General features: G+C 33.4%; 4 protein-coding genes across 4 annotated transcripts; 3 read left to right on the top strand and 1 right to left on the bottom strand.

Annotated features, from left to right (window-relative positions):
* Positions 1-1252: 1252 nt before the first annotated feature.
* LOTGIDRAFT_84365 (hypothetical protein) lies at positions 1253-2020 on the top strand (the record flags this gene model as incomplete). The annotated part of the gene is made up of 1 exon (XM_009062867.1): positions 1253-2020. A coding segment is annotated over one exon (768 nt), but the record flags the coding sequence as incomplete, so codon positions are not given.
* A 1625-nt stretch (positions 2021-3645) lies between these two features.
* LOTGIDRAFT_165877 (hypothetical protein) lies at positions 3646-13109 on the top strand (the record flags this gene model as incomplete). Its single annotated transcript, XM_009062917.1, has 20 exons — positions 3646-3707; positions 4385-4631; positions 5185-5255; positions 5567-5683; positions 5880-5997; positions 6299-6393; positions 6709-6829; positions 7056-7179; positions 7483-7655; positions 8099-8347; positions 8591-8768; positions 9074-9205; positions 9474-9595; positions 9806-9985; positions 10284-10409; positions 10708-10852; positions 11065-11186; positions 11650-11793; positions 12104-12148; positions 13002-13109. The coding sequence occupies 20 exons, from the start codon at positions 3646-3648 to the stop codon at positions 13107-13109; spliced, it is 2679 nt and encodes an 892-aa protein (XP_009061165.1).
* A 4848-nt stretch (positions 13110-17957) lies between these two features.
* Positions 17958-20806, top strand: LOTGIDRAFT_165878 (hypothetical protein; the record flags this gene model as incomplete). Its single annotated transcript, XM_009062918.1, has 4 exons — positions 17958-18180; positions 18649-18831; positions 19036-19178; positions 20747-20806. 4 exons carry the CDS (start codon positions 17958-17960, stop codon positions 20804-20806), a joined length of 609 nt encoding a protein of 202 aa, XP_009061166.1.
* Positions 20807-22145: 1339 nt separating this feature from the next.
* On the bottom strand, positions 22146-22370 carry LOTGIDRAFT_88625 (hypothetical protein; the record flags this gene model as incomplete). Its single annotated transcript, XM_009062919.1, has 1 exon — positions 22146-22370. A coding segment is annotated over one exon (225 nt), but the record flags the coding sequence as incomplete, so codon positions are not given.
* Positions 22371-22797: the final 427 nt, after the last annotated feature.

Raw genomic sequence — 22797 nt, forward strand, 5'->3', positions numbered from 1 at the left:
CAATCTAAGACTTGTACGGCATTCAGAAGTGAGGAGTACATAATTTTATCACTATCACAATCTGTACAATCCCGGTAATAGTCACAAGTTATATTGGTCGTAGTAGTCTAATTTGGCCACAATACCGTTGAATTGGGTAAAGTAATTGTATATGTGGACTGTCAAAATGGATCGCTATTAGTACATGCATTATTATGATTCCAATAATCACTATAGCTTTATGTGTTGTTTATTGAAGTTTTAAACCAACTGAACTTCCAGATCTATAATTTTCCTGTTAGAAATTAACTCAATATTCGATATCAGATTTCAATAACATCTGTAGCCACTGTGAATACGATAGATAATATCGTCAGTGGATGTTAAGTTTTTCTCAAAAATTTTTATTTGAATTGAGTTTTAGAACGACATGGCGCTTAATTCGTGCAGAATTTGGATTTTGAGGTCAGTATATTTGATCATCAAGGTAAGCCGATTATCAGCGCACCTGCCAGATGGTTCTCGAACTCTTTGACCCCCCCGAGATAAAACCCAGGTGTAGGACTTCTTGTGTGACAAACGTCATTCTACCTACCGCGCTCACTTCGTATCCAATGTTTTCTACCAGATAGCGTTTATTTTGAGATCATTATTGCTCTAATCCGTTTATGCCCTTGCTGTTAATTGTGTAATCCATGTCGCTTGCGATAAGAGGCATATTCATCCTTTAAAGCACTAGTTCTGTGTTACCGCAATGGCCTTCAACTTAGTCGGTTTGACTTCTTCCATATGTACAGCTAGTGTTGCTGGAGAGCCATATGGGTACGATAACACATCCTCTTTCCATTACGCTAGACTAGAAGGTTGTATCATATGTTGGAAATCATTTCCATTTTGTCTTGGGCTTACCCCTAATTATATATCTATTCATTCTGTGACTTTATTTCCAGTAGCTCAAATACTAAAGAGACTGGTTCAACCAAGTCCTTGGGCCCCCACCGATGAGAAGGCACCCAACCACAGAAATCATCGACTAACAGGCATTAAATTGACTTACAGATGGTCTCGGGCTGTTGGAGAGCATATGGTAAAAACAATATTCCCCGGGACCCGGGCCCAACTCATCTAGATAAGCCACTGTTTTAATTCAATTGGTATAGTCGATCTAGTTAATGTATGATTGTATTCTAATTACAGAATTATATCCGTGAATGTGATAATTTTATGGTTAATAGTTCACTATGACAGAAACAGAAAAACCAATCAGAAACCTCTACTTTCATTCTACCACCAGCAAATTATGTTAAAGCTATCCCGATATTTTCAACAACAAGCAAGGCGCCATGTTGGATATCTGAAAGTTCATAAAACCGGAAGTGGTACAATACACAACATTATTGCGCGCTTTGCATTAAAACACGATGTAACTGTGGTACTGCCGTTCAATGGAATCCATATACTTGAGAATCAGAATCGGATGTCGTGGAAACTACTTCCAGTACCAAAAGATCATGAGTTCGAAATGCTGTTTAACCACGTGATATTCAAAGCAAGACGATTCAGGAATTATCTACCAAACGACACAATTTACATAGCCTCTGTTCGTAATCCGTTTAGACAATTTGTTTCTGCATTCACCTATTTCAAATCGATGTATGTGCAAAAATTACGAACAAATAGTTTCCACTCTTCACCCATTCACGCCTTCCTTACAAATACTTCCGCGTACGATTCCAGCATCCGTTTTTCATTGACTCATAATTCTATGGCACGTGATTTTGGATATCCGGCTGCATATATCGACGATATTTCACTGTTTAAAAAGTATTTAAACAAACTTGGAGATTTCTTTCATCTAGTGGTCGTGTTGGAGAGGTTCGACGAGTCTATGGTCGTATTGAGGAGGTTGTTAAACTGGTCGGTGAAGGAGGTTCTTTATATTGAAATTAATAAACAGAAATATAATGTAACTTATCATCAGGATGACTCAACACTTCATCAGAAATGGTCCCAATTAGATTACATTTTGTATGATTTTTTCTATGCAAAGTTAAACAGACAGATTGCAGAACAAAAGAAGGATTTCTACATTGAGTTGACTCTTTATAAACAGGCCCTTGTTGAAGTACGAGAATTCTGTCAAAAGCACAATATTACATCATCAATTCAAATTGACAGAAATGAATATTCTCCAGAATTTACAGTTTCTAAAAACGATTGTAAATTGATGATGACAAAAGAAAAAGATTTGATGAATATTTTAGTAACTGAAAGAAAAGAAAAGTTGAAGACATTAGGTGAAAATCATCATTATTTACGTAAATTTCACGATAATGTCAAATGGTCACCTTCGATACAAGTGGAGGTTTAGTGTAACAGTAAGCTGGGACTACGATTGTCAAAAGGCACCGGCCAAGACCACATATCAAGATCACCAAACGACGATATGTTTAATTATCAACATTTCCTATATTTAATATGATCATAGTTTTAAACTTCAGCTTCAGTTTTATTTATAAAACGACAACTGGGTCTCTTAAAAGCTAGTAGTTTCTGTTGACGGAGATCAGCAAGACAGAAAATAGCTATCATAATTATAGATATGCGTCAATAGTTTAGACAGTGGCGTTTTTAGAGGGGAGAAAAAATTGAAAATAAAGTCTTCTTTCAGTGCAAAAATAGCGTTAGATGCATTCTCCGTCTTCCAAGATTACAAAATTTTCCTGACCCCCACCGTGAATAGTAGGTCCACCCTCTGTTGTTCATTTATTGCTGCTACGAACAGCGAGTTACATATTTTTCTATCATTATGTAACTCTGTGTTTTGTAACCTATAAGTATATATTAAACGTAAATTAAACGGTGAAAATCAGACATATTAGGCCTAGTCCGAGTCCTCCAGGGAACGTATTGCCAGCATTATTGCTTTAAGCCTCTTAATTCCACGTTATATATTGTCTCAATGTTCATACTTGACTGACATACAGGGAGGATTGTCCTCGTCTAGTAAGCGCATGTTGAAATTGGGGTAGCTCAGCGAGTTAGGGGCTAGCTTAGATCAATTCCCTTAAAATGCACATGCCATAATATGATTAATAATGCTCCAAACACACTTTTACTCATGACTCCAATTTGTTATGTCCTATCAGACATATCGTATTTGAACGTTACTTGTCCAAAAGTTTTAAGACATTTATAATCTTCTTTTCGCCCATATTACATTCAATAATGTAATTGGTAAGTTACAGATAGGCGGAGGAGATCGATGACATGGTTAATATTGGCAATATAAGTACTTACCTGAAAGGGGAAGCAAATATACTTCAAATACGGAAGTTATTTGTAGTCTGATTCAAGATTAAGACTTGTAAAACGAGACGAATGTCTGGATAAACCGGAAGTAAACAAAACGGAGAATTTTACCGTTATCTTTGCACTAAACTTCATTATCAGTGGATACAATGGCTTTAAAGTGGAAATCTACTTGATATTATCTTTGTATGTAGTAGGAGAATTGATATCTTTGGAGAGCCAACTTGTGTTAACTTGAAATTCGTCCACAAACAGCAAGATAATGTCTTTATGACTGAATCTCTCCTAAACATAGAGAATATGATGTTTGTAGTAAAACATGTAACTGTAACAGATCAGTAAGAAGGAGATATCATGGGGTGCTTAAAAACCGTCAGTGATAGAATTATTTGGGCTTTAGAAACAGCGTTTTATAAGTGAGTATGAATGCAACTTGTATGGTATATTGTATTGTTAATATTTAGAAAAGAAAGATATGTGCCAAGATAATTTTGTATTGTAATACTGTAATAGATTACCTACGTGAACCAATTCAGGAATTGCAAGTACCTTAGGTACATAATAAGCTGATTTTCAACTAAATAGTACACCTGCTTACATCCAAATTATTTGTTTGAATTCGAATAGAGTATTGAACTTGTAGTAAGTGTACTTAATAATCAACTAACTTTGTACTTAGTCAACACACTTTCCTGATAAACTACATTTCACCTTAGATATGACTAGCCAGTATACAAGATATGACTATTACTTCTTGACCACAGTAGTGGTAGTATTTATTCTTTCCTGTCATTGCATCAAGCTTAAAAATTACTTTCACACTGATGCTATAGGTTGTTGAAGTCTTCACTCTATAGATAGAAATATAATGTTTCATAAAGCCTTCATTCTCAGAAATTTCACAGGTAAATCGCACACATACTGAACTGAAATTCTGTCCCTGTAGAAATGAAATAAGAATAAGTCTTGAAAATAAAGCACTTGCTTTGAATTTAATTGTAAACAAACCAGTTGTCAGCCAAAAAGTTCTGGCACTTAAATAGTTAAGATGGCTATATCTGTTTCATTACTCAAAGTACTTGTTTTATTCTAGTGTAGGTGTATTTATTGGTAACTATCCCTGGTTGACCATTATTCTCTCACTGATCATCTGTGGAACTTGTGGTATTGGTTTAAAAACTTTTAAAGAAACAAAATCTCAAGAGAAACTGTGGGTACCCAGTGATTCCAGGGTGTTAAATGAAAAACGATGGGTTGATAAGAATTTTCCTGTTTCTACCAGATATGTTTCTATTGTTGTCACCAATCCTGATGTCCTTATGCCATCTTTTATCAATGCTGTAAGTACTGAACTATTCATAATGAGTAGTCTATATTACAAATGTATTCAGTGGCTGCTCCAACTGAAGATATCTTAGGTAACAAAATTTATAATTAAATACTATTCCCCTATAATAGTGGTGAAAATAGTAATGTTTTTCAGTGATCTTTGAAGGGAAAAGAAATATATATATATTCTGTACCACATTAGGGGGACACCTTAACCTTAGCATGTTACTATTAAAAACTCTTAATGGACATGATATAATGTGTATTTATATTTAAGAGCTATTATACTTTTTCTAAGCTGTGAATATATTGACTTCATTTTTCTCAATACACACATTGTATACACTATATTCAGTTGGTTTTCTAGTCCATATGGGAAACTTAGATTTACCATTCAACATCTATATACCGTTTGCAAGTGGTGCAAATTTAAGCTACACACCCTCACACACCCTCACACATACAAAGGTCAGAAAAGCTCATTTGCATTGTGGTACAATGAATGTGTTAATTAAGATCAGAGTTAATTAATGTAATGTTATTATTATTATATATTTGATATAGCTGTTGGAGTTGAAAATAGAGTTTGAAAATGTTACTGTAAATGGAAAAGAATTTACTAAATTTTGTTACAAGTAGGTATCTATTCCAGGTCATTTAAACCTTTCTTCATTAATTATGTACATCAATAATTAGTTAAAGAGGATGTTGTTTCTATTGTAAGTTGCAAGTCAGTTGTCAACAAACAATTGTAAACAGATTACCAAAATTGCAAACAAATTTCATCATTTGTAAACAAATCCCTTTAATTGTCAAAAAATGGCTTCAATTATGAAAATAATGAGTATTCTGATTGTGTTATCATTGTGTTATAGTTTACATCTTACTGAGTCACGTTCTTCAGTTTTTTCCTTTTTCTCATTTTTTGGTATCTTTTTCCTTACAGGGTATCTTCAAAATGTCGTACAACTGGTTTGTTAGAAATATGGAATTATGATCAGTCAACTATAAAATCATTGTCCAGAACTCAGATATTAGATACTGTTAATAATATAACTCATAGGTTTGTCTTCATCCTCTTCTTGTCCAGAGTATGATATTTTACTCTTATTTTTTCCCATTTTGCTCTAATTTGTCCCATTTTGCAACCTGAGTAGCATGATAATTAAAATACAGGTTATAGAGGTATCGCAGCTTAGACAACTCTCTAAAAAAGAGTTAGCATAAACATTGTAAATGTGTGTGTATGTTAATTCTAGCCCAGTATTTGGTAATGAGTTGGATGTTAAGAATTATCTGGGTGGTGAAATCAGACGAGATAGAAATGGTAGAATTATTAGTGCTGAGGCTACACAGATAACATGGCTTCTAAAACCTGTAAGTCATCAAGAGAGTATGGCGTATATGATCTTGTGGAATGGAATAATTCATCAATCCTCATTCAGTCTAACAAGCTGTTAAATCTTCACTGTGAGGTTAAGCCAGCTCGTATTCAAGTTCCATTAGAACTAAAGCCTTGCTTTTTAATCTTAATAAGGTTGCTTTATTCTCTGCCGTACAGTGGACATAAAAATCTGTAATCAGATGTATTTTAACAAGTGCAGGTCCAGTATTTTGAGGTATTTTTGAATTATGAAGACTTCACCAAGTAAAGGAATATTAATGTTTGTTTTTCCAGGGAGCTGTCTCTAAAGAATGGGAAGGACAAGTTATTAAAAAGGCTCTACAAGGTGATAAGATGTTTGAGAATATTTATGTTTATGCTTCTAGAAGGTAAATCAATAACCTGTTCACATTTTCTCTAATTTCAGCTTTATTTTCACTTTAGCACTTTGGATTTGTTAACTTTGTTGTCCTAACTTTGGGTTGCAAACAAAGGTATAGCTGTTAGTTGTACTAAGGTCGAGATCATATAACTCTGAATTATGTGACAGTGGTCATCCTGTAACATCCAGAGTTTTATTACGAATTTTGTATTCTTGAATAAGTTATACATTAGTGAATTTAAGAGTGAGAAGTAGTAAATACAAAGTTTGGGAAAGAGCCGAGACATCTGAAGAATACTATATATTTCTATTGTTCTTGTAGTTTTGATGATGAAGGTTATGGAGCTATTAACAGTGATATTAAACTTCTCTCAGCTGGTTTCAGTATTGTCTTTCTCTTTGTCATGGTTTCACTTGGTAACTTCAATATGATAGAACATAGGGTAGGTAGGATTGATTTTACCTTAATTACTGTATTGTAATAAGATGGACATTTCCTTTGTCCCTATTAAAATCTCTTTTGAGTTATAAGAGATTGTGACACCACAAAGCTTCTACAAGAGCAGTTTTACTTTGACTGTGTCATCAAAAAAGGGCATATCCACCCTTCTCCAACACCTGATATTAATGTTGTTTTGACCAGCTTATTCTCAATATTTTAATTTACAGATTATAGTATCTCTACTGGGATTAACCAGTGTTGGGTTAGCTATATTATTTGCCTATGGTGTGGCTACAGCTTTAGACATTATTTATGGTCCCATACAGTCTATCATGCCTTTCTTACTTCTAGGTAAGTTTCATATGGACATATTGTAAGTAATTGGAAAACAGTAGACTAACACTGCTGTCAAGACGTTGTCTATTGTCATTGACCCAAGTAGGTGTATTAAAGTAGCTTTAAGTATAGACATAGTACCAGTACTGGAAATGTTTTAAAGTTTATCTATCTGTGCCTCTATTATTTTCCTCTTTTCTCATTACACACTGTTTGACAATGTCTATCATCATTAACTACACAAGCTCTAAATAAGTGGCTTAACATATGGTCTTAGCTCTTGAAGTTTTGAAATTTATCATTGTTCCTCTGTTACAGGTATTGGTGTTGATGATATGTTTGTTATAGTTGAAGCCATGCGTAATTTATCACCTTCTGAAAAAAGACTTCCATTACCAGAACGTATTGGTACTGTATTAAAACATGCTGGCGTGTCAGTCACTGTTACTTCTGTTACAGATATTGTAGCTTTTGGTATTGGGGCATCTACAGTAAGTCATGAGAATGTTTTTTTTTTGAATGGGCTAACATGAATATTTCACTACCGGTAATTGTTGGTTCAGTTTACCTTAAAGTTCCACAATCAAGTTTTAATCTCCTCAATCCAAAATTCAAACAAAAACTGTTCCTGAAATTGCCATTGAAACTCTATCTATCTCCAGTGGACAGCTAACAGCATACTTTTCATATAACTCGAAATTCATAAAAATCCAACCACAAATATTTCCAAAAATCCTTTAGTTAGTCAAATTAAGATCCCTGGAAAATCTAGGCATCACCACCTGTTGAGTGTTGCAATGGATGGCTTGGATTCAGAGATCAACATTACAAAGATTTTTTCAAATATTTTATATATAGTTCTCGGATAGATAAATTAAAATTGATAAAAAAAAATCCAAAAACTTATTTTACTGTTTTTTTTTTCTGTTTTCAGGTCATTCCAGCTTTAAGTGCTTTCTGTATCTATGCAGCATTAGGAATATTCGCTCTGTTTATTTTACAGTCAACGTTTTTTGTGGCATGTTTAACTATAGATCAGCAGAGGAGAGAGGTCAATCGTAATGCCTGTATCTGTTGTTATACTCATAAACTATATTCACCCAATTCCTGTAGCCAAATACAGTTTCTACCTCTATTTTTTGAGAAATATTTTGCACCATTTTTACTAAAATTACCAGTTAAGGTAGGCTATTGTTTTATCTATATCCTTTCTAGGTAAACTGTGATTTATCGTATTTTAGAGAAATTCTGGCTATAATCTTTTCTAATACAATATGATGAGATAAATGGCTTGAAAGAAGATTATCTGTATCAAATTTTCACCATGGCACACTACATGGTGTAGCCAAGAATCATTAGCCCCAACAAGTGTTTCTGAAGTAAGATATAATCCTTCATTTCAGATGTATTTGTATCTGTATTGTAGATATTAGTAGTCTGTACAGTTATTATAGTCGTCAGTTTTAATCTATGGAGATTTATTTTATTAAAACAAGATTTTAATTTAACGAACTATATTCCATCAGATTCCTACGCCTATCAATATGTTCACGCTAAACAGAAATATTTTAATGATGAAGGGAAGGACACAGCCATTTATTGTGGTAAGTCATACCTCTTATTTAAAAATCTATAAAGTACCATTGGTTAACTTTGAAACAAAGATTTATGTAACAGAATGATGGCACCAGAGTGACCTGCTATCATGTATTCTATAGAGAATTTGAGGAGAAATTTGTAAATCCAAGATGGTCATTTTTGAAGATCTAAGGTGGTTAAAATTGTAGATCCATGATGGTTAAAGTTTTAGATCCAGAATGGTGAACTTTGTAGATATTAGAGATCCTTTACTTGATGTTTTCCAAAAGTAGGCTGCAAAACGCCATTTTATTTACCTGATATTTTGTAGGTGATATAGATTACTATAAATATAGGAGACAGTTGGATGTTGTACATTATTTACTAGAAGATAATCAGTATATACAGAATGGTAGTATAATCAGCTGGTATAAAACATTTCAACAATATAAACAATCTACAGGTCAGTCTATGTTATATTGGATAAAACACGTTTGAGGCTTGATATGATATTTAAAACCTGGATCCCAAGGGATTTTGTGAGAAATTTTCCAAGATTTAAATCTTGCCACAACATAATATGATAATCTTTAGAGTTACCTCCTCTGAAGAATATTGTCATCTTGTCCCCCTTTAGAGGCTTCAAGAAAATCTATGCCGTTTTTGGTCAAGTTGCAGTCATCAACCTACCTCACACTTGGCTATTGTCTGTATCAACCTCTATATTCCAGGTATCACCATAGCAACAGAATCAGACTATAATCACCATGTTTTTCAATTTATTAAATCAGCCGGTAAAAATCTCAGAAGTTTTATCAAGTTTAATTCTACACGGGAACCTGTCAGAATTAAAGTAGGTTTAAGCTCCAATATTAAAACATTACCATCTGTTTGAACTCTTCAAAGATGAAGGGAAGTATACTAAGTCTTAAATACTTTGGTGTTCAGAAAGGGAGAATGTTCTGTTCAAAGAACAGGAATTATTTCACTGGATCTTTCTCACAATAGTCATAGTTTCACATCAATAAATACGTCTGTGGGAGTGTCAATTCTCATTTTTCAGGCGTCCTATTTTACTATGAAACATACCCTACAAATTGACTCCAGTGATCAGATCAAGGCCATGGATTCAATACGAACTATTGTAGATGAAGAAATGTTACCACAGTACCATTCTGATACCTTACCAACCTATAAATGTTTCCCCTACTCTAGAAACTATCTCACTTATGAAACTAATAAAGTAAGTTTGACATCAATATGCATCATTTTATCAAAAATTTTGATCTGTGACTGAAACCCCACTGTTTTCTCTATCCTCTTTTTTCCAGCTCTAGATACATGGTCTGTGACTTTTCATTTTTAGTTAAGATTTAATTTTTGTTAAATTTGTTAAATATTTTATTTGGTTTTTATTGTTAAAGATTAGAATTTTTGGTGCACTATACTGATCAATCTCAGGTGAATTCACTGGATTAAGGTTTCATCATCTGGGAGTCTAAAGAGTTAATGATATAATGCATTTTTTGTTTCTGTTGCAGGTATTGCTATATGAATTGTACCGTAATTTAGGACTAGCTGGTGGCTGTATATTATTAGTAACTATGATACTGATAGCTAATTTCTACACCAGTTTAATGGTCTTCTCTTGTGTTATATTTACACTGGTAAATACCTTACTTTTATCTTCCTTATAGTGGAAATATTGGTATACTGATATACATTCATATGCTGAGTATTAAGAATTGAAACTTTAAACCAGAAACTTTGGGAGTGCTACAAGATAACTGATCACTATTATTATCAATTTTTTTTTTAAATTTAGTATCTTTAGAAGTTCTCTTCTGGAAACAGTTTTGTCCTTTATTCACTATATAATAAGTGTTAGTTTCATTCAAAACATAAGCTTGAAAAGTGCATCCTGTCCAAATGCTTGAAGTTTATGTTATAATGTCTTGTTTCCAGATAGATGTTGGTGGCACATTAGAACTATGGGGTGTTACTATTGATACAGCCAGCTCTGTGTTGATGATTCTATCTGTAGGACTAGCTGTAGATTATTCAGCACATATTGGACATACCTTTATGACGATATCTGGTACCAGATCAGGTAAGTCTATCAAATCTATGTTCTAGTAATGTCAGCTTGTTAACTTCTAGATTGTGATGACATTGGTCTTTTCATTATCTCAGAATTACTCATTTAAAATGGCAAGAAAGGAGTGAAACAATGAAGTTATTTTCTCTGGGTTCTTTTCTCTATATGTCTCTTTGAAAAGTAAAAAGGATGGTTGGTATTTTTAGATGACATTTTTATTGCAGAGAGATCAACCTACACATTAAAGACAATAGGACCAGCAGTTTTCAATGGTGGTTTTAGTACTTTGTTAGCTTTTGTCTTACTGGCTAATAGTTCCAGTTATGGTTTTGCTTTATTCTTTAGGGTAAGTCAACAAGTTTTATTCATTAGAGAATTCAAAAGAATGAAATGGTTTTGATAAATATGTATATACAAAGGAGAACTTGCATTGTGTCTGTGGTAAAGATGAGAAATTGCCTAACTGATGAGTCCAATTTTGTTCCAACATATTGAATGAGATATTTGTCTTATGGACTATTGAATGATCTTCACATCAACAATTTTAATTTGATTTTTTTTGTTCAGTATTTGCCATTTAATATCATTATTATTATAGGCTTCTAATGATTCTTTTAAGAATTGTGAACCTTAATCGGTAGGCTGGCAGGGCTTAGCTAGCAGCACCACCCCCCACCACAGAGCAAAACTATATTTTTCTGACATCTCAAAATATACTCCAACATTAGTTAACTCAGACTCACTGAAAAGATGGCATCAAAGAAGATGTTACTGTATTTTTTAACTCTTCAATATGTGGTTTGTTGTAGGTATTTCTAACTGTGGTGTTGTTTGGTTTATTTCATGGTTTATGTTTTCTACCAGTTTTATTAAGTTGGTTTGGTCCCAGACCTTATGACTCTGCTAAAAGTGTAGGTCAAGGTCATCCAGTTTTAAATGGTGCTAACAAACAGGTAAAGGCATAAAAAAAAAACTTATTTTATAGATTAGAATATTATAAATCAAGTCATTATGGATCATTATTTGCTCTTCGAGTAATCAAACTAACTTAAACTTTTTTAACTTCTGTAATTTTATGGTATTTGTTTGAAAAACGCTAATATAGCAATTTCTCATCCTCTGTTATACTCTTATAGTGCTTGTTACAGAACTGTTAGTTTAATATATATAGACGTTGATAAAATATTCCTTATAACTACTAGCTCTGCTAGCTAAGAGACCTATTTATATAATTATCTAATCGGTAGAATTATTTATTTTTAGCTTCTAATAGATCATCCTCATTTAATATCTCTGAAGAAAATAGAGGTAATAAACTCATTATATTTTGAATAATTTTGATTCATTTTCATTTTACATGATTATTATATTCATGCTAAATCCTAAAATGCCATGTTGCTTGTCACTTGTAATCAGTGCTAAATCTGAGACTGCAAGAAAGCTTTGTAAGGATTATAGTAGCTTATACTTAATCAATCATGTTTTTCTGCCATAACAATGTAAATGTCTTAAAATAGTTACAATTTTGTTTTATTTTATGCTTCATAACACTACTAGATCTCAAATCAGGATTTTGGCAGTTAGACATATAATATAAGTTTATGTTATAAAGCCTATCTAATAAAATATATCTCTTTCTCTCTGATAATTATTATATTTTCAGCTTTCTCCTTAGCCTGCGCTGCTGTCCATCTCTAGTGAGTGCTTCTTTACGTCTTAGATCATGCTTTGTAGGATTCCACCTTTTAGTGTTAATCAATGTTGATTTAGAAATATTTTGTTACATTCAAAATGGATCTCAGTTATATAACTCTAAGATTATCTCTTACAATGATTAGATATATACCATAAAAGGTCGAGAAAGTCATGAAAAAGCCAATTCCAGACGGCTAACTATGATCGGTTTTGGCGAATCTTTTTGGCATTGATCTTTCTTGGATTATGCTTCCTTATATTACTGGATCTATTAAACCAAAGAGCAAAGATGACTTGGTGAAGTTAGCATTCAGCGGGGTTGTATTTTCTTGTTTTAGTGCTTCTTAATGTTCATAAAATTGGAAAGATGAAACGTGTAATGATAATTTATTGATTGTTTCTATTTGAAAACTTTTCCTGGTAATTATTTTTTGGAGAATATTTAGGTCTATTTGTTTTATTTCAGGATTTTGGAAAAAAAAAGAGGGAGAATTCAATGCAGCAGGAAACTGTGAATATTTCAACTATTGATCCAGGTTTACAATCTTCTGAATTGACTATTGTGCATATCTGAACTAACAGAATAATAGAGTCACGTCAGTTATAATAAAAATTTAATAACCAAGAAACAACAATTGAAACTGTTTGTCTGCAGTAAAGTAGGTTATAATCAATGAAACAACTGAAACATAATTTTACAAATAAAGAAACTAAAGAAATGAAAGCGTTTGAACTGTAAACCGGTGATTTATTTTATTTTTTGATATACTTGAACAAGTAAACTATTCTTTCAATATTAAGTAAATTGAAAATCGTCCCAAAAAGGTTAAAATAGTTTGACAGAGATGTATGCACGTCATCGACTAGCAATAGTAAAGGGACAGATTCGCCATCCGTTTGACCAATCGTGCCTTAGTCTCAGAAACCGGAATCTTTTTGCTAATCAATAATAATGGTCACAGTCCACTGTCGAAATTTGTTTCTTCAAATCCATGTTATTATCCACGTTTGAAAGTTAAAAAGACGACTCATTTCTTGAGACTCAGACATATATATAGAAAAGACATATACATGTATAGAAATAGAAAGTAAAATTCCTAGTTTGAGGTACTTTAGAAAGAATTGTGCTATTTTCGTACATTTTTGAAAACTATTTACGTATATTCAAGATTCAAATCAGCCCCCGAAAATGGCGAATCTGTCCCTTTAAAAAAATGTGCACGGATTTAATCGAATGTCTTTGTGTATGATTTAATATGTTCTATCACATACTTAATTTATAACATTTTGTATATAAACGATGTGCCAAATATATAGTCATTTATACTTCTATTTATTATAAATTACTTATATAGTTTAACAAATTGCGATATTTGTAATGTGATAAAATGAAATGGGAAACTAATTGTTCCTGATTTCTTTTGATATATCTCGATGACGTATAATGTATATGCAAGAGTGGTTTTCTTAGGGAGGACGAGCGGTATTTTACACAATGATTTCAGTAAATTATTGATTTGTTTTTATATTTATTTTATAGTTCAAGTATTTGCCAATCAATGATTTTATTTATTGGACTTTTTGGTTACAAAAAATATATTTGAAATCAATATTTCTTGTTATTTTAACAACTTCGATTGATTTATTATACGATGTGGCCAGGGAACTTTTAACATTAAAAAGAACTTGAAGTTTAATCGCATTGAAAAAATGTATAGCCAAACATCATTAGCCAACGATAACCTTCTGTACAGATACTAATGGAAAGACTAAAATTCCTATTCAATAAGTGGCTGTTTTTTTAGGGATTTGGCTGTCTGAACTACTACGATTTCTACTTGCAAGTGGTTCCAACACCTGCTTCTGTTAGACGCCTAACATCGTGTCCAAATGACACTCCAGAACCCATATTTGGGATAAAATGGACGTCTAATAGCAACTGTGTGATTAAAAAACACTTTGTTGCTACGCTTTTAAAATGTTTGTTTGCTTCTACACGTGGTTCTTTCTCTGTGGCTTTTTCCTGCGCGTGATTTTTTTACTATCATTAAAACTATTCACTTTGTCTTATGATTTTATTTAATGACGTAGAAATACTCATGAAGTAATAATCGTTAAGTATTAATCTCGGTATATGTTCTGGTATGGTAACAGTTTGAACAGTTTGATACCATAATAGATAAATCAGGAAAATCAATATCACGAAAAATTGATAATTGAACTAGTTATCCACACACCGAAGCCATGGCCTTAAGCCTCGGTTGGTTAACTGAAAGATCTCTCCTCAGTTGGTTATTAATTTCAACTTTCCTGGCAATGATCCGTCTTTGCACGCTGCGTTGACCTTAAAAGAACAAACGCCAGTGGCTGAAAAGCTGGACGTCGGACGTTAGAAACCGTATCATTACATTTTAGTAGCCTTATCCGGTGCAAAGTAGGGATTAAAAATCAATTCCATTCTATTTTATTCCGTGGCTTTTAACTTTTTATGAAGCAATAGTAACTGGAAATAATGATATTTCTTCTATGGTTAGTAAATCACAGACAATGGTTTGCTGATCAGCTTAAATTTCAGAAAATAATGTTACAATTAAGCTGGATTTCTATTGTGTTGAAGCGTTGGAACAACAGCCGTAGGTGCTTTATCGTCGGCTTATAGTTTTAACTTGTTAGACAACTTAGTGCCTGCTTTTGTTCTTGTGGATAAACTAATAAAATCTGACTTGACCGAGAAACATTTACAAACATTGAAAGCTCTCAGTAATGATAAGTGTTATCATGAATTCATAGGAGAGTATTCTATTAAGACTCGTCGAGGTTATTGTAACTCCCTTGCAACTGCCTTTGGACCACTTAAAGGACAGATTTGCAATTTTCGGAGGTTGATTTGAGTCTTGAATATATGTAAATAGTGTTCTGAAATGCTAGAAATATACGAAAATCGCATAATTCCTTCAAAAACACCTCTAGGAATTTCACTTTTTATTTCTATATATGTCTTTTCTGTGTATGGTAGAGTATGATGACGATGAGTCGTCATTTTAATATTCAAACGCGGATAATTCTGGACACGCATGGATGTGAAGGCTCAAATTTCGATGTTCAGCTGCTGTGAACACCAGTACTGATTAGCTTAGCTAAAATTGTTCAAACGGGTGGAGAACCTGTCCCTTTAAAGCCTTTCATTAAGTGAGTAATAAGTAAATATTCAGTACATAATGCCACAGCTCTAAGTACTAGTGTTTCAAGTTTCAACTAATTGATGTATTCTCATAGGCCGACTTACTAGAGTTAAAAGGCATTGGAAAGCAGCTAATAGATATATAATTTCTCCGATAAGTAAGCAGGTAGTAGTGCGAAGCGGAAAATTCGATTTAAAATAGGTTTACTACTCATGGAGTTATCATGTATTCTGGGAGGTGGTGATGTCATGCCTCGCTCGTACATTTCTAGAGTACCCTTTTTAAAATAAATTACTTTTCATAAAATAAATTTAATGATAATTATCGATTGATGTGCGTATATATGCAGTGGCTCAAATCTGTCTAATGCTTGGTACTGGAAAATTAAACAAATTTCGGTCTCTAGTTGATGCTATTTCACTCATTAATAATGTATATTTAATAATACATTTTTTTAGATTTTTCTTCTTGGGGTGAGCGCCCCCTTATCGGTGGGGCCCCTGGACTTGGTTGGGTTGAACCAATCCTTATGGTAGTTGAGCTACGGTCTCAAGGTGATCAGATCTGATGTGTTGAACAGAAGCTGTCCGTAATTGCTTTGATGAACTCTTTCCAAGAAGTGTGCTTCGAAATTTTATAAATAAGTGGAGAAACATGAAGCATTTCATTGAACCCTTTATTGAGTAATTTTTTTCAATCAATATCTAACAGACCAACTTTCACAGTTTAGATTAGGAAAAATTGTTTTATAATTGACGTAAAAAAATTAAAAATACAAATCAATATATTAATGATATAAATATGGAATATGAAGGGAAATGGGAGATTTCACCGAACAATGTGTATTTACTGACTAGTAAAACATATATTCAGACAGAATGCCAGCACAATAAACACATTTCTTCACAAAGAAAGTCACCGAAGAAACAATTGCGGCAAGACATTGGCATCGATTTTCCAATCGTGATAAACAAGGATGTGTGGTTGAAAGCAGCCCGATAGTAAGGACATAGCAACACCTGATAACCAGGCAGTGTGATATAGGTATTTAATACCTAATATACTATAACTTACTGTGGTTTATGATTTGACAAGGTGAATGGTGTTACTATTATCTTCTTATGGAAATGCCAAATATCTGTGGTTGATTCTAGAGAAACACCATGCATCTGTTCACCACGGATGGTGTAGGTGTACCTTTAACAGCTTAGAGAAACTCTCTAAGAAAAAAGAAGATTACAATTCGCCACAAGTCAGAGACATCTGTATTTTAAACAGTTATAAAAGCATCACACTCTACCAATCTATGGATTTGAAGGTGAAGCATTGCATTCTACGATTACCAACATCACACATCAATTCACTGCGGATGGTGAAACTCTATCAAACAAGATTACAATTCAGCAGACACTTGGATTTTACAAAGTTATAGAAACACACAACTTAACTTAGTGGACTTTATTCTTTTTTTATCAATCACCATCCTCTAGGGAAACATCTTAAACCACCCCACTTCAATCTACTTATATTTCAATTGGAGATCCATCGTGCTAATACCAGCTTATAGAAATCAAACTTTTCTCTGGACTATATGTATTCAAGAAGGTGAATTACTGTTTTATACAACTCCGGATATCAATTTCAGGATTGTGAAAATAGTCATCTATGTTTGTAAATGATGTATTCTGAATAATATAACGGATATAGACCTATGTCGTTTTCTTTTTCGTTTTTTTTATACAAATCTGTGCCAGAGTTAGAAACCGTGTCGTTGTTCTTTCGGATAAGTTTACATTTTATTTTTATGATCAGAAAGCCATATCGGAATCAGAAATCAAAACAAGTAAATTGGTTATGCATCATTGATTTCTTCACGTACAACATAACAATAATATATATAATATTTATGTGTTTAAATCTTTACATTGATTTGAATGTTTTGCGTCAACGGCTATTCCTTGTACAAGAGAGTGAAATTAGCTGTAAAATTCGGGTTGTTCATGGTAGTGTATATGGAAAACAGAAACCGAACTGAATTCGAATTTGAAATCCTACTATGCCAAGAAATATTTGGTTCTGAGTCAAGAATTTAATAAAAGGTATTGAGTGTAAGTAATTGTGTGAGCGGAAGACAAAAACAGGAAACGTATACAATGCTACATACGCTCTGCTTATTTTCTTTAGGATTACTGATACATACTGTACAACTTCAAAACAACACATGTGTAGATTTGATATACATGAAAATACAATATACAACCAAATTTATAGATACTCATATCAGTGAGATTTTAAATGTAAGTTCAGCTTATAATTGTCTGGAACTTTGTCGAGATCATGGTACCTGTAAATCAGTTGGAATCAAAACGAATTCAATGGCATGTTATTTGTATGATGGTCGGGTATATGATGGACTAACTGGTACAATTAGTTCGGATATCATCTACTATTGGCAACTAGAACGTAAGTTCCACAAGTTCATACATTTACGTATTCAACTTAAAATCCATAAATTTCCCGTCTTACTTGGCATATTTTTGAAACATTTACTTTAATTCAGATCATTTATCCTACAATATGATTTATTCTGTGGGGATTCAGATCACATCCCATATTCAAATATTTTCTAAGACTTACCAAGTTCCCTGAGTTAAAAGTAAATTTTCTTTATCATGTACATGTACAAAAGGTCTGCGACGTAGTAATGCACTGGGCCAAGTATTATCGAAACGATCTTAGCGCTAGGGGGTCTTAGAAGATTAGAATCTAGGACCTAGCGCTAAGATCGTTTCGAGAATACGTGGCCCGATTTCCAAAAGTACTAACCAGCAGCTCAGCAGCTCAGATACTTTGTTTTGAAGGTGATCAAGGATGGATCATTCCCGTCTAACCCCGTACATGTGAGTTTTAATACATGTTATTCTATATAAGCTGAATGTCCTACACATCTTGGATACGATGAACATCCAACCAGTAAAATATGTACCAAGTATAATTCTACTGAAGTGACGTGGTTAGAAGCACAGAAAAAGTGTGAAGATGAAGGAGGGTTCTTGTTTATGGTGGACAACCCAGACAGTCAGCATCTAATGACATCTTACGTCAGTAGTGGAGGTAATTCAGTTGTTACAATCGATAATCCAGGGGCATTTCAACAAAATGAAAGGAGGCCGGGCATGGGGTATGGAAATGAGGCTGTTCCTACTTTGCCACCCTATCCCACTTTGATAATTGCCTGAGATTCCCCTTTTATAAGTCATTCAATTTTTTCCAACCACAACATTTTATTAAATGCTTCAATTTTTTTTTAAGTTTTAGGTATACTAACGTTTCTTGGTGCTACAGATATAAATCAAGAAGGTGTATGGGAATGGTTCAATGGTGTACCTATAAACCAATCAGCGTTTTTACCGGGCGACCCGAATAACGCTCTGAACTTAGAACATTGTATTAATTACATGGTATCATCTTCATTTGGTCTGGTCGATTTTACGTGCCACGGAAAGGCTGGTTTCATTTGCCAAGTCCCTACGAAACAAACCTTTTCAACCTAAATCGGGTGATATCCGGTTCATGTGTTAGGATAAAAGTGGCACCCAGTGGCAAGCCAATCGATAGATTGTGGTGAAAAACCCAGTGGCTCAACTACTATAGGGACTGGTTAAACCAGTCCATGGGCCCCAACCCTAAGGAGGCCCACCCTAGAAAAATACAAGAGAACAAATTATTAAAAAAGAAAAATTCCGGATCAGGAGCCCGAACTACGTCAGTCCATGGGCCCCAACACATCCAGTTGAGATACTGAAAAAAAAAACAATAACACGTGAAATATTAAATTCTAATGACTCTCAATACCAATCAAATATTCTATTTCTTCAACGCTTAGACAGTGGTGGCACCCGCCTTCCGAAAGTGGGGTACGAATAATGGGCGGACTGGTGAAATGGGGTCGAGGTCGAGAGACCAGATGCAGCAGCGAGAGAGTTTCCAAAATATTTTTGATTTAGTACATTTCTGTACATATTTTGGGACAGAAACATATTTGTTAGAATATGAATTTGTGATACAAAACATTTTTCTAGCCCCCTCCCCTCCTTTTGTACCCCACTGGCGCCTATTATAATGCCATACTATTTTCTGTATTATTTGGATTGAAGAAATGAAATATTATGTTTATTGGAGCCAATGTAATTAGACTGAATTCTATAATGATTATTTAGCTGCACTGATATTTATACAGTAAGTGATAAATCTATTTTTGCGTTAATGATGAGATTTTGATCATAATTTTTACATCACTTCTTCTATACATGTATTTGGCTCATTAAATGAAAGTATCTCTGCTTCCTATAGTTTTCTGTATGTCATGTATGTTATTAAAATTATAAACTCGTTCTTCTTAATCATTTAGGGGTAGAGATCACATCAAATAACAGAACACAATTGTATGGTATACTACTCCTTCACTATGTACCTTTAGCACCGGTCGTATTTATTGTTTAGAATATACAATATGCTACCGATGCTGAAGGAACATGCTCCTTCACCTGATAATACCAATGTAAATTGTTGAAACCTTGTGAACAATAAACTCAGAAGTAGTATACCATTAAAATGTGTTCCCTTTTTAATAGTTCCTCGTAATACAATGAAGGTTACCTGGATAATCCAGAAGATAGACTTAAATAATGAGTCTCTTCTGATATTTGCTCTAAAGGTGAGAGATATAATAACTTTAAATCAAGATATTGTTTTATTGTATGATGCAGAATTGCACAATTTCTTGGTACATTGAGATATTGATTAAAACTTACAGATCAAATAAACACTATCAATATTTTAAACTTAAGTAACATGAAATAATAACATTGAGGACTTCCTTCATACGTTTAAAATACAAAAACTGTAGTTCGGTGAACTTTAAAGTGATCATCGATTTTACAATATTTCAGTTAAAGGAATACTTACCTCTTAGAATAGACATAAAGTATATTATCAAATTTGGTCAACAAATGTATATATTCTTCAGATTGACTTACCAGGTGCCATGACTAAAGAACAAAATCTCTATTTAAAACGATATATCTAAGGATGTTTTAAAACTATTTAGTTTAATGAATTATTGCTTAGTTTAATGAATTATTGATTTATTGGGTTCAGTCGTATAGCTATGACTCATTTTACCCTGAAAAATAGATTCTAATGGGGCTTTTTCCAGATCAATCTGTTATCATTGGCTTATAAACAATAAATTCTATGAGAAATGTTTTGCGAGTGAATTGTTTATGGTAATTGGCGACACGCATGCTAATCCCATTAGTCCAGAAGAATTCTATAAAAAAAAAACTTTATTTATGAAAATGTATTTATAAATTTGTGCCACTTCATGTCTGCTGAATATGGTTTATAAAAATAGAACGTATAAATGTCGATGTTTCGAAACTTTCCCTCATACTTCGAGAAAATATTTATATAAAAAGTCAAAAGAAAAATACTCTTTCAATTTTTTTAAACAATACTACTGGTAGGTATATTAAGATGAATTGTTCATTGACTCTAATTCAATAGATGAGGGAGAACTTTCAGGGTAGCGTTGTGAATTATTGGCAGAAACCGGTGCCATGCGTTTTCTTTCACGGAAAAACAAAACAAGAACTAAAACCAGTATAACCACTAGTTCCACCATTGCAACAGCAAACCATACATCTGAAAGATATTAAAAAAGTTTCAGTTGGTTCAAGGGAGATCACTTCTGCGTAATATTACAACATATACACAAGCATCATGCAAAACATTCTAAAAAATATATTTTTATAGTTTTTATAGAAAGAAAATTGTTTATTTTATTCCATCATCATAATAATCACCGACACTATATAATATAGAATATAATATAGAACTGTGACCTTGCCAGATTGAGATTATATGGATATTGGTGGAACTTAGGTGTGTTGACAACTTGGGTGTATTTTTCTTGACCACAGCATTGTTCGTGTGATTCACAGGGAACTGGGTTACTACCTGGGCAAGGAGTTGAGACATTAGAGCCTGTAGTCGTAGAGAGTATTGAATCACCTCTAGTGGTTGTGTTCTTAGGACTCGGTGTTGTTTGAGACTGAGAGGTTGAATGTGGTTCAGAGGTAGGCCTACTGGAAGATTCCGCATTATCCAATGGAGTACCTTAAAAGAATTTTCTTTTGTTAAGTGTTTTTGATAATCCTCTTTAAAAGAAGTGATTTTTTTTTCAATTAAGGATTTACAATTCCAAACACAAAAATCGATAATTATTTAACAAGAGTTATTACTCAAGTAAAATACAGAAACCTCAAAACGTCTTGTCAGAAAGAAAGAAACAAAAACACACCTTCTGTTTGTGTTCCATGAGAACCAACTGTATCGTTTATGCAAATACCATTATTACCACCATAATCATGCCAATGTTTGCCTGGAGGACACTTACAAACTGTGTCACTAGTTTTGGTGCAATTTTTGACTATTTCTTTTCCTAGTGCACAGAATGTGCAATCATTACAACAAGTCTTATTGTTAGGTTTATCTCTGAATTGTTTTTCAGGACATGTTTCACAAATTGAAGCTTCTCTGTCTCGCTCACACTGGGTCACCAAAAACTCCCCGACTGGACACCATTGGCACCAATGACCTGGTTTTACCTGGTACATGTCCTAAAAACATAAAAAATATATAATTGTCGAAGCATAAGAATGTGCTACAAGTGAGGGATATTTTACAAAATGTGTCATTTTAAATGCCAATTTCAATTACCCTTTCTAGATTTATTACACTAGGGTGAAAATTTGTTTACTACACTTATAGCTTCATTAAGAACTCATTTTAATTCCTGTATGCTCAAACGTATAGAACTTCAGATCTCTACATTAAAAGAGACCATCTGGAGCATACATAATATTAACCCAATATGGTGAAGGTGATATTGTTTTGATTTCCATCTCTCCCAAACCTGCCATGACTGTAGCACAAGAAGCTTCTATTGCATCATGCTTTCTCGTGTATTCTTTTTTGACCTGCGCCAATGCCATGAGGGTTGGTCACTGAGTTCAG

The sequence above is a fragment of the Lottia gigantea genome (genome assembly GCF_000327385.1).
Source record: "Lottia gigantea unplaced genomic scaffold LOTGIsca_54, whole genome shotgun sequence".
Classification (NCBI taxonomy): domain Eukaryota; kingdom Metazoa; phylum Mollusca; class Gastropoda; family Lottiidae; genus Lottia; species Lottia gigantea.